Source organism: Mandrillus leucophaeus, unplaced genomic scaffold (genome assembly GCF_000951045.1).
Source record: "Mandrillus leucophaeus isolate KB7577 unplaced genomic scaffold, Mleu.le_1.0 Scaffold313, whole genome shotgun sequence".
Classification (NCBI taxonomy): domain Eukaryota; kingdom Metazoa; phylum Chordata; class Mammalia; order Primates; family Cercopithecidae; genus Mandrillus; species Mandrillus leucophaeus.
In genome coordinates this window covers 498,382-512,916 of record NW_012103288.1, presented here as the reverse complement: position 1 = coordinate 512,916, position 14,535 = coordinate 498,382, and the positions used below count along the sequence as shown (strand labels likewise).

The 14,535-nt window shown below is 44.3% G+C and overlaps 1 protein-coding gene across 3 annotated transcripts in view; it reads right to left on the bottom strand.

Moving 5' to 3' along the window:
* Positions 1 to 588: 588 nt before the first annotated feature.
* PRKAG1 (protein kinase, AMP-activated, gamma 1 non-catalytic subunit) overlaps positions 589 to 14,535 on the bottom strand; it is a 17,270-nt gene continuing 3,323 nt past the window's right edge. For 2 of the 3 annotated variants that reach the window (XM_011987608.1, XM_011987609.1), the window contains exons 2-12: positions 11,818 to 11,866; positions 4,017 to 4,126; positions 3,736 to 3,817; positions 3,580 to 3,638; positions 3,394 to 3,439; positions 3,236 to 3,290; positions 2,812 to 2,938; positions 2,066 to 2,231; positions 1,867 to 1,904; positions 1,458 to 1,604; positions 589 to 1,320 (exon numbers count right to left, since the gene is read on the bottom strand). In XM_011987608.1, the coding sequence (XP_011842998.1) occupies positions 1,213 to 1,320; positions 1,458 to 1,604; positions 1,867 to 1,904; positions 2,066 to 2,231; positions 2,812 to 2,938; positions 3,236 to 3,290; positions 3,394 to 3,439; positions 3,580 to 3,638; positions 3,736 to 3,817; positions 4,017 to 4,126; positions 11,818 to 11,866 (987 nt within the window). In that variant the 3' untranslated portion in view covers positions 589 to 1,212. Of the gene's footprint in view, positions 1,321 to 1,457; positions 1,605 to 1,866; positions 1,905 to 2,065; positions 2,232 to 2,811; positions 2,939 to 3,235; positions 3,291 to 3,393; positions 3,440 to 3,579; positions 3,666 to 3,735; positions 3,818 to 4,016; positions 4,127 to 11,817; positions 11,867 to 14,535 lie in introns of all 3 variants that reach the window. The other variant, XM_011987607.1, reaches the window with a different exon arrangement.

The following is a 14,535-nucleotide window of genomic DNA, read 5'->3' as shown; positions in this document are numbered from 1 at the left end:
AAAAAAAAAAAAAAAAAAAAAAAATAGTGCCAACTCAGCAAAAGCCAAACAGTCCAACCTTCCTTAAGAAAAGCTGATAATGGTGGCAGGATTCTCTGCCCAAAGGAGACCCTCAAGTCTGTCTACTCTTGGGAGTAGACACTAACACTGTTACAGGATTTTCCTTGGGTACCAGCCATGATTCAGGCAGAGGGGAAAGTGAGATAGAAAGGAGGAACCACAGGGAATAGGGTAAGGAGTAGTTGTGAAAGAATTAGAAGTCGGAAGTCTACTGTAGCAGTAAAGACTGTTTGGGTTCAAATCCTAGCTCCATTTTTTTTTTTACTAGCTGTGTGGTCTTGGGTTAGTTACCCAGCCTCTCTGTGCCTCCATTTTTTTAAATCTGTAAAAAACTGGAATAGTGTCTACTATTGTTCTGAGGATTAGTTAATATATGTAAAGCACTGAGAATGATGTCTGGCACACAGTATTGTGTGTGTAAGTGTGTGTGTGTGTGTACACACATTATTATTAATGACCAGTTGAAGAAGCCATATAAAGTAGGAAGGTAGTATCCATCAACTGTAAAAATCAAACACTGCAATACCATGAAGAGATAGCTGTCATTTAATTAGATTTGCCACAAAAAGCAATAACCTTAGCTAATCACGCTGCCCTCCTCCTCCACCTAACCCCCATCTCCCTTCATATGCACAAACACAGGAACCCAAAGCCCCTCCTCCCCACAATCCTCCCCACTCACATTATGGGAAGAAATGTCACTAAATGGACTTAGCCTCCTCCATATAGCATGGAACAGGTGAATAAAAATATCTTTATGAAGAATTTTGTTGTGCTGTTATCTTAGGGTTGAATCAGGGCTGAGATGGAGGCAGAGGCAAGTGAGGTCTGGGGATCTCTTAGAGATCAGAATTTGTCTGAGAGGCACAGAGCCTATAGTTCACCCAGAAAGGGGGCTATGTCTAAGAAGACAGGGGCTAGAATTGGCTAGGCTGAAAGTTTTTTTCAAGTGTATGTGTGAGGGTAAGGGTAGCTATAAATCCATTCTCCTTCCTCCCCCTATACCTTCCCTAGCTCCCAGATAGAAGGGTAGGGGGCCCTGAGCAGGGAACAGAGTCACAATTCCCCCAAGTTTCATCTGATTCCCACAGAGCTTCCAGCAGGCAGTGAGTTGGGCATATCCCCTGGTGCTGCCTGACCCCTTCCCCCAGCTCAGGGCTTCTTCTCTCCACCTGTGAGCACCAGGGCCTGCAGGATGTCAGACAGTGATACAATTCCCTTGACCACATCATTTTCATCCACCACTACAAGTCGGTGAACCTGGCACAGAACAACAAGGGAAAAAGGGAATGTTTAGTGCTGGCCTCAGGGGAAGCCCCTCTGCCCCTACTCTCCTTGCCAAACCCCACTCTCAAGGTTGCTCCCCTCAGCTCCTTTAGGGTTGCTGGCCTCCCTACCTCTGCTTCCACTAGCCTGTTGATGATGGTCTCCAGAGTCTCATGCAGGTAGCACTTGAGAACACCCTCAAAGTAATGTGATCGATGTTGCAGGGCTTTAGTCACAGATACATCTAGGTTGTTGTAAGTCTTTTCTGCTGCCAGATTCTGGGGAGACAGAGGAAGGAGCTTGCAGGGAAGCAAGAAAGCCAGCCTCCAAACCCTGAACCCATCCAACCTCACCAGAGGGATTCAGGGCAATTGTCAGCCACAAGGCATACCCAACTCATTCAATTCCTTTTCAAATAGGATTTGAAAGCCTGGAAGCTTCTAAGACCCTTAGATCACAGAAGAGACTCCCTTCTCCCTCTCCATATTTAATAGCACCCCCCACCCTTCCCTACCTCCCAAACCCTCCACAATCACTCACGATAACATCAAACTTGGAGTAGATGTCCACCACACGCCCTAGGGGGACAGAGGCAGCTCAGTAAGGAGGATCTGGGGTCTAAAGCTCCCCCTACTCACAGAATCACCCTCCTGGCTAAGCTGAGGGGAAAGCAGATTTTCCCGGAGCCACCCTGACTTGCCTGGATCTTCCCTCCCTCTCCTTCTGCCCAATCTCTCACCCTTCTCGTCCACCACTGGCAAGGCTGAGACTCGATGCTGTACAAAAATCCCCAGAGCCACATAGACGGGGGTGGTAGTGCGAACCATAGCAATATTGGCATAGGTGCCAATCTGTAGCTCTTCCAGAGACTTGGACATGAACTCTGGCTTGGGGAACTCAGTGATCTGAGGAAAGAACCATCAGCTTAATTTTCAAGGCACCCAAAGCCACCCTTGGATACCCCCTCCAACCCAGTATGTTAGAAATAAGGGCTGGGTGCGCTGGCTTATGCCTATAATCCCAGTACTTTGGGAGGCTGAGGGGGACATATTGCTTGAGCCCAGGAGTTCGAGACCAGCCTGGGCAACTTGGCAAAACCCCATCTCTATAAAAAATACCAAAAAATTAGCCAGGTGTGGTGGTACACACCTGTAGTCCCAGCTCTTCTGGGGGTTGAGATTGGGGGTCACCTGAGCCCAAGAGGTTGGAGGCTGCAGTGAGCCATGATAGTGCCTCTGCACGCCAGCCTGGGCAACAGAGTAAGACCTTGTATCAAAATAAATTAATAAATAAATAAGAAGTGGGGCTGGATGCAGTGGCTCACACCTGTAATCCTAGCACTTTGGGAGGCTGAGGCGGGAGGATCACTTGAGCTCAGGAGTTCGACACTAGCCTGGGCAACACAGTGAGACCTTGTCTCTTTTTTCAATAAATAAATAAATAAACGAAAAAAGAGAAAAAAGAACTGGGCTGAGGAGCACTTACAAACAATTTGAGGAACTTCAGAATGCGCTTGTGGGTGAGGATATACAAAGTATTGCCTGATTCTGGGTCAATAACTGGCAGCCTGTGGATCTTGTTCCGAATTAATGAAGAGACAGCATCAAACAAGCTGTGGGAGGGTTGGAGATAATAAGTTCCACAGTGCTGGGGCTGAGGGTGAGTAAACAGCTCCATAAAGTGTATCACTAAACAGGGAAAGCTAATGGTTAGGGAAGGGGGGCAGAGTACAGGCCAGACTTAGAGAGAGAGAAAGTGTGTAAGTGTGTGTGTGTGTGTGTAAGTGTGTGTGTGTGTGTGTGTGTGTGTCTTTTCTCTCTTCTTCCCCTTTCCCTGGGTGTCTAGGGCATTAGCTAGGCTGATGGCAAATCTCTTCCCCTTTTTGGACAGATGGATAACTGGAACTCACCTGGCATTAGGAGAAATGCAGACAAGCGGTTTAAAGGAATCCTGGAGGTACACCTCTGAAGGGAAAAGGGATGGGTCACAAAATACCACCATGGAAAAGCATTTCCCAGAAACCCTCCATCCCTTTATAACCTTTTACAACCCCAATTCTCTACATACCTCTCCAAGTTTCTATCTTGTGTTCTTCTAGCTCATAGATCTGTACCTGAAAGCAGAAGCAACAGAATTTGAGACCTGATCTCTCTGCTTCCTGAAGCCCTTGTGGCTTGCTGGGAGCAAAAGAAATGAGAATGAGGGACTTAGGGTAGGGAAAGTGATTTTGGTCATTGGGCTAAGGTTCCTTACCAAGGCTGATTTATAGTAGCGGTGCAGGATATTGATGAAATCAGTGATGGTCAGCATGCCTAGAGGACAAGACAGAGCCCTCAGTACTGCCTGAAGCTTGTCTCCCTGCCCAGCACAAGATGCCAATAATAATGTGTTCCAGAAACTTTTGCTTACCCACAAAACTTTGCTTCTTACTATCCCATAAAGGGGCAGCTCGTACACCGTTAGTCACCAAAGCAAAAAAAGCTTTCTTCACCTGTAGCCAAGACAGTAATAATCATAAAGGCAAATCCACAGGGGCAGGACTGTAAAATAAAGAACAGTGTTTGGGCATGTTGGGTAAAACATGAGACTAACTTCACAGAAGGATAAGGATATTACCCTTAGGATGAGATAGGATGAGAGGTATTAAACCACAGGCTCCAAAGGGGGAAGGGAAAAGAGGATTCACCCACCTGCAGGGACGTATCAAATACAACCAATTTGGAGCTTGTGGGAATCAGGTCATAGCAGCGATGAGACTTCATGAAGGAAGTATACACGCTATTGTTGGATTCTGGGGTCTCTGCATAGGGTGGGATAGTTAGCAGCTTCCTTCCCCATAAAAACTCCCAATCAAAAGAGACAGAAAACAGAATAGTATTCTAGTATCTCAAATATTTACAGCATGATTTTTTTTATAAGGCCCCTTATCTGTCTTGTTCCTATTGTTTCCACAAAACCTGCATAAACCTCTTAGAAACCATTTCATCCAACCCCTATCTCCAGGTTAAGACTTTATCTATTGGTCCCTATAGGTAAAAGAAAGTTGACTAAAACATAAAGCCTATAGTATCTCTCTTTAACATGTTATAATCTAAAAATGTTTCTCATCTTTAATCCAAGCTTTCCCTTTCATATATTTAGCACATTTTCACTTTCCTCTTTTTTCAATGAAATAAGCTGCTTAAAATTCTTCCAAGACTGTGCTGGGCATGGTGGCAAGCACCTGTAATCCCAGCTACGCAGGAAGTTGAGGCAGCGGATCACTTGAACCCAGGAGCTCAAGGACAGCCTGGGCAACACAGCGAACCCCTGTCTCAATTGAAAAAAAAAGTTATTTTAAGACCTGCAAATGGGAAAGTCATGGTCCAAGTTGGGCCATTTCTCATTAACAATAAGTTGGAGCCCAGTGCTCAATCAACCTGGCTCAAAACACCCTGATAGTCCATTCTGGGACCACTCTGTAAATCAGAAATCATCCCAGGAGATCCTGGGTAGTTTACCTTTTTCTATTCCTGTGATTTTAATTGCTCGCTCTAAACTAGGGAAGCAATCTCCCAAAATAATAGCTTGAATGTGCTACATACTATACTATGTGCACTTAAAAATATTACATTAGCCAGGCGCGGTGGCTCACGCCTGTAATCCCAGCACTTTGGGAGGCTGAGGTGGGTGGATCACGAGGTCAGGAGATCAAGACCATCCTGGCTAACACGGTGAAACCCCGTCTCTACTAAAAATACAAAAAATTAGCTGGGCATGGTGGTGGGCGCCTGTAGTCCCAGCTACTCGGGAGGCTGAGGCAGGAGAATTGCTTGAACCTGGGAGGCAGAGGTTGCAGTAACCCCAGATTGTAACACTGCACTCCAGCCTAGGCAACAAGAGTGAAACTCCGTGTCAAAATAATAATAAATAAATAAATTACATTGACTGGGCATGGTGGCGCACGCCTGTAACCCAGCACTTTGGGAGGCCAAGGTGGGTGGGTTACCTGAGGTCAGGAGTTTGAGACCAGTCTGGCAACATGGCAAAACCCCATCTTTACTTAAAAAATACAAAAATTAGCCAGGCGTGGTGGCACGTGCCTGTAGTCACAGCTACTCAGGGGACTGAGGCAGGAGAATTGCTTGAACCCAGGAGGTGGAGGTTGCAGTGAGACGAGATTGTGCCTCTGCACTCCAGCCTGGGCGACAGAGTGAGAGACTGTCTCCAAAAAAAAAAAAAAAAAAATTACAAAATTTAATCCTTACAAATGTGTAAGTACTGTCCTCATGTTTCAGATGAGAAAATAGGTGTAGTTAAATAAACTGTTCAAGTTCACCCATTAATAAGTGGCAAGAAAGACTCAAACAAACCCAGATCTGATTCCAAACTTATGCTCTTAAGTCTTTAATCAATTTGGTTTTTAATATTTAATTTTTAAACCAAAGTTATACAGACACACAGTTTAAACAGTCAAACAGTTTTACAAATTTTGTTAAGAAAAAAACGCAGTCCTTGCAACCCACCTTCCTGTACTACCCTTCCCCAGAGATGAGAACATCTATCTACCTCTTTTAGTTGATTATTTTGGTACTTAATTCTATGTCCTTAAATAACATGTTTGTATTGCTAGTTTCCGATTTTTTTTTTTTCATTTTGGGGCATTATTTATCATCTACCTACCAAAGAAGAGGAGAATTTCTAGTTCTCTCTCCTACTAGGGCTTCACCACAAACATGTACTTCCCATCCTCCCCATTCTTCCAGGAGCTAAACCATAATGTTTAAATCTTTTTTATTTATTTATTTTTTTTGAGAGGGAGTCTTGCTCTGTCACCCAGGCTGGAGTGCAGTGGCATGATCTCAGCTTACTACAACCTCAGTCTTCCAGGTTCAAGCGATTCTCCTGCCTCAGCCTTGCAAGTAGCTGGGGTTACAGGCGCCCGCCACCATGCCCGGCTAAATTTTGTATTTTAGTAGAGATGGGGTTTCACCATGTTGGCCAGGCTGATTTCGAACTCCTGACCTCATGTGATCCGCCCACTTCGGCCTCCCAAAGTGCTGGGATTACAGGCATGAGCACTGCACCCAGCCAGTATTCAAATCATTTTGACTGAATATTTATTATTCAGAAATAAGCCAAATAATAAACTATGATTTTTTTTCTTCCTTTCACAACTGTGTTTTCTCTGGAGTTAATGTCTTGTCCTTTTGTTTGTTTAATTTTCTATGTATAATTCTTATAACTAATCCAACCCCCAAATGCTTCACCAGTTGTTTAAATCTCCTTTCAAGAGGTTCAAAAGCATTAGATAGTCTATCAATTTAAACTACCCAAAGAAGTCTCGCTGGAGCCTTCTGACCTGCTCAGATCTGGGCTGGTTTAACTGGTGTGCACTGCTGTCATCCTGGGATCTTTCTTTATCACCATCCTGGGTACCCCTTTCACGTCTCTCCTCCACTGGTGCTCCTGTATACTATATCGCATTTTCATATTTTTTGATTACTTCCTTATTTTGGTGGAACACATCTTCCAGTACCTTCCTGAGAAAGGTTGCATGGAAGGTACATGTTTTTGAGACCTTGCAGCCTGTAGATATCTTTATTCTACCCTCATCCTTGGATTTATAATTCGACTGAATAGAGAATCTGCAGGAAAGCTTGGAATGTATTTTCCTGCAGAATGTTGAAGGCATTCCTCCGCTGCCTGCTAGCTGCTGGTGGTGTTGAGAGGCAATTCTGACTTTTTGTATGTGACTTTTTTTTTTCTCTCTGAAAACTCATAGGATCTTCTCTGTTTCCAGTGTTCTGAAATCTCAGGATGACTGTGCTTTGGGTGGGTCACTTTCATCCATTGTGCTGAATATTTGATGGGCCCTTTCAATATGAAAACTAATGTCCTCAAGTTCCAATAAATGTTCTTGAATTAGTTCCTCAATTATTTCCTTCCCTCTGTGTTGCCATTTTTCTCTTTCTATGACTCCTATTTAGAAACTGGACCTCCTAGACTGATCCTTTAATGTTTGTTTGTTTTGTGGGTTGTTGAAATATTTCCTTTTTTTTTTTTTTTTTAAAGAGACAGGCTTTCATTCTGTCACCCAGGTTGGAGTGCAATGGCGAGATCATGGCTCACTGCAGCCTTGACCTTCTGGGCTCAAGCAATTTTCCTGTCTCAGCCTCCTGAGTAGCTGGGACTACAAGTGCATGCCACTGTGCCTGGCTAATTTTTATTTTTTTTGTTGAGACAGGGTCTTGCTGTGTTGCTGAGCTGGTCTCGAACTCCTGGTCTCCCGCCTCGGTCTCCCAAAGTGCTGGGATTATAGGTATGAGCCACTGCACCTTCTCTCCTATTTTCTACTTTGTTGATTTTTAACTCTCCTTTCTGGGAAATTTCCTCATGTTGACTTTTGAAACCTCCAGCTGTGTTTAAATTTTTGCTATTATATTTTTAATTTCCAAGAGTTCCTTTTTCTTTTCTGAAAATTCCTTCTTTAAAAAATTGTATCCTATACTTGTTTCATGGTGGAAATACGGTTTTTTGTTGTTGCTTTTGTTTTCTTGAGACAGAGTTTTGCTCTTGTTGCCCAGGCTGGAATGCAATGGTGCAGTCTCAGCTCACTGCAACCTCCAACTCCTGGGTTCAAGCGATTCTCCTGTCTCAGCCTCCCGAGTATCTGGGATTACAGGTGCACACCACCATGCCCAGCTAATTTTTGTATTTTTAGTACAGACAGGGTTTCATCATATTAGTCAGGCTGGTCTCGAACTCCTGACCTCAGGTGATCTGCCTGCCTCGGCCTCCCAAAGTGCTGGGATTACAAGCGTGAGCCACCATGCCCGGCTGTTGTTTTCTTTAAAGATATACTACTTTCACAGGTATTGAGAAATATGTTCCTTTACCTAAGGTTATATTAATATTATTAAAGTTTTCTTCTCCCCTTTTCCTTCCAGTTGCTTTTTTCCTGTTTGTTTCTTCCGTGTGTACATGAATTCGGGAGGGGCAGTTTGCTTTTTCATTTTTATTTATTTTTTACCAGGGAGATACAGCCTTCAGAGTAAAACAAAGGTACATTCCAGGGTGGGGTCGGGGGCAGTTTGGATCATTTTTCACAGATCCTTTCTTTAGATGTTTGGTAATCCCTGGTTTAAAGGAGAACTTAAACCATAACTTAAGAGTGGAGGCTTTAAAGCTGAGTGGAAGCTCTAAGTGTGTAAGGGAGCCTTACTGACTGCGAATCATTTGGGTAGGAAACATTCAATACTTAAATATTTTAGAACTTCCCTTCAAGAGGATTCTGGAGAGAAGGTTTATTCAATTTCATGCTTGGAGGGTGAAGTCTTTTCTGCCAGCGCTCTGGAAACTGAAAAGGAAAAGACGGCTGGAGGCTCAGCATCTAGTATAGTTCACTACATGCTCCTGTTTTCAGTGCAGTACTTCAGTCCTAAGCTGTGCCCGAGTCCCTTGCCAGATTTCCAGTCTTTGCCACAGGTGGGAGGTGGAGTTGCTCACTGTTGCTCACCCGATCACTCAATGGGATAGGGTGTCTTGGGATCTGACTGTTTCTTAGACCTTAATGCTTCTTGGCTCTCACTGCTAGTTATAATTCAGTTTTCTCAGATCTAAGTCATTCATCACTCTTTTGTCTGCTTTTCAGCTTCCAAAAATTCATTGCTATTATCTCCTCTCCTGTTTTCCCTATGGTGTGTTTGTATCTTTTTCTTTAAAAAATTTCCTTTATGATGGTTTTAGGGGACTTTTTGTGAATATATATTCAATGTACCATCTTTTTTTTTTTTTTGAGACAGAGTCTTGCTCTGTCACCCAAGTTGGAGTGCAGTGGTGCGATCTCCACTCACTGCAACTTCCTCCTCCTGAGTTCAAGCGATTCTCATGCCTCAGCCACCCAAGTAGCTGCGATTACAGGCATGTGTCACCACACCTGGCTAATTTTTACATTTTTAGTAGAGATAGGGTTTCACCATGTTGGCCAGGCTGGTCTCAAACTCTTGTTCTCAAGTGATCCACCCGCCTCAGCCTCCCAAAGTGCTGGGATTACCAGGCATGAGCCACTATGCGCAGCCCAATCTACCAATCTACCATCTTTAACTGGAAGCCTACCATTGTTATTTCAACTTGAGAATTCAAACTCCCAAGAAAATGTTTTTGGACACCAGTTGAAGACACATACACTACACTGATAGTTAAATACTATCATTCAGGCCAGAGGCCCACAAATATATTGGATTTGGCTTTCTCGGTGTCTTTTTTTTTTTTTTTTTTTTTGAGACCAAGTCTCGCTCTGTCGCCCAGGCTGCAGTGCAGTGGCACCATCTCGGCTCACTGCAACCTCCACCTCCCGGGTTCAAGCAATTATCCTGCCTCAGCCTCCTGAGTAGCTAGGACTACAGGCGCCCACCACCACGCCAGGCTAATTTTTTGTATTTTTAGTAGAGACGGGGTTTCACCATGTTGGCCAGGATGGTCTTGATCTCCTGACCTCGTGATCCGCCTGCCTCGGCCTCCCAAAGTGTTGGGATTACAGGCGTGAGCCACAGGACCCGGCCTGTTTGTTTGTTTATAATTGAGACAGGATCTCACTCTCTGCCCGGGCTGGAGTGCAGTGGCACAATCACAGCTCACTGCAGCCTCAACCTCCTGGGCTCAAGCAATCCTCCCACCTCAGCCTCCCCAGTAGCTGTGACTAGAGGTGCACACCACCATGCCCGGCTAATTTTTAATTTTTTGTAGAGACGGGGTCTCACTTATCCAGGCTGGTTTCGAACTCCTGAGCTCAAGTGATCCTCCTGCCTTGGCCTCTCAAAGTGCTGGTGTTACGCTGTGCCCAGACTTATTTAAATCAAAAATTTTTAATCTAGAAATTTACATAAAAATCCAAATTTCTAGTGTCTTCAAAGTCAGAAGATCTGCCAAAAATAGGTCTTAATTGACCAGACCTACATAGTTGTTGCCTTTTTTTTTTTTGGGGGGACGGAGTTTTACTCTTGTTGCCCAGGCTGGAGTGCAATGGCATGATCTTGGCTCACTGCAACAAAATCCGCCTCCTGGGTTCAAGTGATTCTCCTGCCTCACCCTCCCAAGTAGCTGGGATTATAGGTGCCCACCACCAAGCTCGGCTAATGTTTTCTACTTAGTAGAGATGGGGTTCCACCATGTTGATCAGACTGGTCTGGAACTCCTGACCTCAGGTGATCCACCTGCCTCGGCCTCCCAATGTGGTGGGATTACAGGCATAAGCCACCACAACCCAGCTGCCTTAATTGTAATTTTTTTTTTGAGGCAGAGTCTTGCGCTGTCCCCCAGGCTGGGGTGTAGTGGCACGATCTCGGCTCACTGCAACCTTTGCCTCCCAGGTTCAAGCAATTCTCCTGCCTCAGCCTCCCAAGTAGCTGGGATTACAGGTGTGCGGCACCACGCCCGGCTAATATTTTTATTTCTAGTAGAGACAGGGTTTCACCATGTTGGCCAGGCTGGTCTTCAACTCCTGACCTCAGGTGATCCACCCGCCTTGGCCTCCCAAAGTGCTAGAATACAGTCATGAATCACCATAGCCAGTCCAGTTGTCACCTTCTTTTAGATGCAACACAAGATCTACAGGTTGTCATAATCATATGTAGTTCACTTCACTGCTTGGTCCATGTAGGCAATTTGAGTTTCAGGTTTCTGCCTTGGTGCTAATACAAATGTACTCAAAAACATAAAATAGGCACTGGCCGGCATTGGAATTGTCTTCCTTGTGCTCTGGATTTTAGAGGTTTAGTGCTTCTATTACTAGATTAGTTCTAAGAGCCTTTTTCTAATTTAATTTTTTTTTTTTTTTTTTTCTGAGATGGAGTTTCACTCTTGTTGCCCAGGCTGGAGTGCAATGGCACAATCTTGGCTCACTGCAATTTCTGCCTCTGCGGTTCAGGCATTTCTGCCTCAGCCACCCAAGTAGCTGGGATTACAAGCATGCGCCACCACACCTGGCTAATTTTGTATTTTTAGTAGAGACAGGGTTTAACCAGGTTGGTCAGGCTGGTCTCAAACTCCTCAGCTCAAGCGATCCACCTGTCTCGGCCTCCCAAAGCGCTGGGATTACAGGAGTAAGGCACAGCGCCCAGCCCTTTGCATAATTTTTTGTGTACACTCAATGGCTTTAGTGAGCTTGCTGGGTGATAAAATCCTGGTGGCACTGTTTCTGGACTACGCAGAAAATACCCAGGACTTCTAAAACATGGTTAGCCAGCCCAGAGCTGCCTATGGAAGTTTTCCCTGTACCTCAGAAGTTTCTCTCAAGTGGTTTGATAATTGAAGATATTAACCATCCCCAATCTGCCCAAGATTTATTCCTGGGTGATCTTGCCAAACTACTGTCACTGATTTTTGTGGTTTGGCCCATTATCTGGCCCTGCTTTGACTTTCCCAGGGGAGAGATTCAAAAGCATTGTTGAAGACATTGTTAGGGTCAGGCTATTGTTTCCATGCCCACTTTCCTTTCTTCAGTAAACTTACCTTGAGGATGCTCATTTTCCAGAGCTGGGGAGCTATCTGAGGAAATGACCTGGAGAGACAAGAAAACAGATTCAGCTTAACCTGATTCCATCCATTTTAGCCTAGCAACATCAGGGGAAGGGCTGGTGAACAAATAATGACTTTCTTTAAAGCACTATAAAGCCACCACCTCCCCCAACCCTGTTTTTTTTCTGTTTCTGAGACAGGGTCCCGCTCTGTCACCCAGACTGGAGTGCAGTGGTGTGATCACAGCTCACTTCAGCCTTGACTTCCTCCGGGTCAGGTGATCCTCCCTCACTTCAGCCTCCTGAGTAGCTGGGACTACAGGCGCACGCCATTATACCCAGCTAATTTTTGTATTTTTAGTAGAGATAGAGTTTCACCATGTTGCCCAGGCTGGTCTTGAACTCCTGGGCTAAAGTGATTGCCCTCCTTGGCCTCTCAAAGCACTACGATTACAGGCACGAGTTACTGCACCCAGCCTTATTAGGCTCTTCAGAAATAATGATCTCATTTAATCTTCATAACAACCCTGAAGTAAATACTATTATTAGCCTTATTTTCACAGATTATGTCTCTGAGAGTCAAGAGACATTAAGCAAGCTGTCCAAGGTCACATGGCTGATAAGGAGTGGAGCTGGCATTCAAACACCTATCTTCTGGTTCCAGAGCTTGTGGTTTGCTTTTTTATAACATCAAAATTTTAATAAATAACATACATGAAAAAACAAAAAATTTTAAAACTACTTATACCTAAGAAAATAATTTATTATAACTGATGAAGAGTTTGGTTATCTTGGCAGTGTTCATTTTTGTAAATTTGCTTGCTTGTTTGTTTTGTTTTGAGGCAGAGTCACGCTCTGTTGCCCAGGCTGGAGTGCAGTGGCGTGATCTTGGCTCACTGCAACTGCCTCCTCCTGGGTTCAAGCGATTCTCATGCCTCAGCCTCCTGAGAGCTGGGATTACAGGCGTGTGCCACCACACCCACCTCATTTTCATATTTATAACAGAGACGGGGTTTTTACCATGTTGGCCAGGCTGGTCTCAAACTCCTGACCGCAACTGATCTGCCCGCTTCGGCCTCACAAAGTGCTGGGATTACAGGCATCAGCCACCACAACCAGCCATTTTTATAAAATTTTTGAATGTATTTATTCCATTCTGATGAAATTCTACCTCTCTGGAATCACAGAAGAGAAGAAACCAATACTGCTACAATATTGTGCCTTCCAGAAATACTTCTATCCACTTCTGAGTGGAATGAGCATTATCTGCAAAGCTCATGTTCTTGTACACTATACCGCCTAATGAAACATTAGGTCTTAAAAGCTAAGACTAAAGATCTGAGCTTAGGACTAACCCCTACAAGATTCTCACAGATCCACTTTATTAAAACATGGAAGCCAGAGAGAGAGCACTGTCTTCCCCCAAACACAGACACTCACTAGGCATATTTGTAGGCACTAGAACCACAGACATTGGTTCTACCATTGTCTACCTCCATGGTAGAGAGAGGGCCACAACTGGGGAGGATCCCTGTAGCTGACTGTTAGCCAGTCAAAGCCTGAATGACTGAGAGGTGGATAAGGAACATGAATGTTCTGAAACTAGGGACTCGAGTCCACTCAGCACCCTTGTCAGTCAAACAAAGGCTGCTACAGCCAGGGGATGCTGGTTTTCCAAGTTTCCCTTCCCAAGACAGTCTGAGATTAGAGTGCTTTGACTAGACAAAACTTAGAACCATTTCTGTGCTCCCTCAAGTGGGAACATTTGGAAATGCCATTGTTATTTAGGAACCCAGAAGGGATCACAACAATTTTCATCTGCTAGCATCAACAGTCTTGGCTCCACTTTCTCTGGGTGATATCTCCAAAATAACTTAAAACCATACTTCATCCCCATAGCTTCTGTAGTAACATGACATTAAAAAACTTCAACCTGGGAGGTTGGCTGACAAACTTCCTAAACCAGGGAAGTTTACGACAGCCCTAAACTTTTCTCCCTTAATGGGCTAGGGGAGAGTGCAGGGAGTAAGGGGGATAATCTCCTTCTCTTCCCTCTGGACTGCATAAGACCGTCAGCTTGGCCTGCCATTTTGGCAGGACTATCAGAACAACAGCCTCATCACTTGTAAGTAGGAGAGAGGGCTGTGATAGACACATGATATATCAGAGTCTCACAAAGATCTACACAAAGGCACAAAAACAGCTACTTCTGTAGAATTTACCCATCATATGATATATATTGTACTGTGCGATACTTATTTTGTCCGTTATCTATCCAAACAGATTATAAATTCCTGGAAACCTAGAACTGTCTTATACTTTGTATCCCCCATACCACCAAGCACAGGATTTTGCATATAATTCACAGTTGTTTTGTTTTTTAATTCTCAAAGAATGATGCACACTGATATGAACAGATATGCCTAAGACTAAGTTACAGAGGGAGGAAAGAAACATATAGCTAACTAGAGATACAGATACCAACATAACAGAGTCAAATACAACTGAATATGTGACTTTTTTTTTTTTTTTTTTTTTTTTGAGACAGAGTCTCGCTGTGTCACCCAGGCTGGAGTGCAGTGGCGTGATCTTGGCTCACTGTAATCTCCGCTGCCCGGGTTCAAGCGATTCTCCTGCCTCAGCCTCCCAAGTAGCTGGGACTACAGGTGCCTGCCACCATGCCCAGCTGAGTTTTTTTGTATTTTTAGTAGAG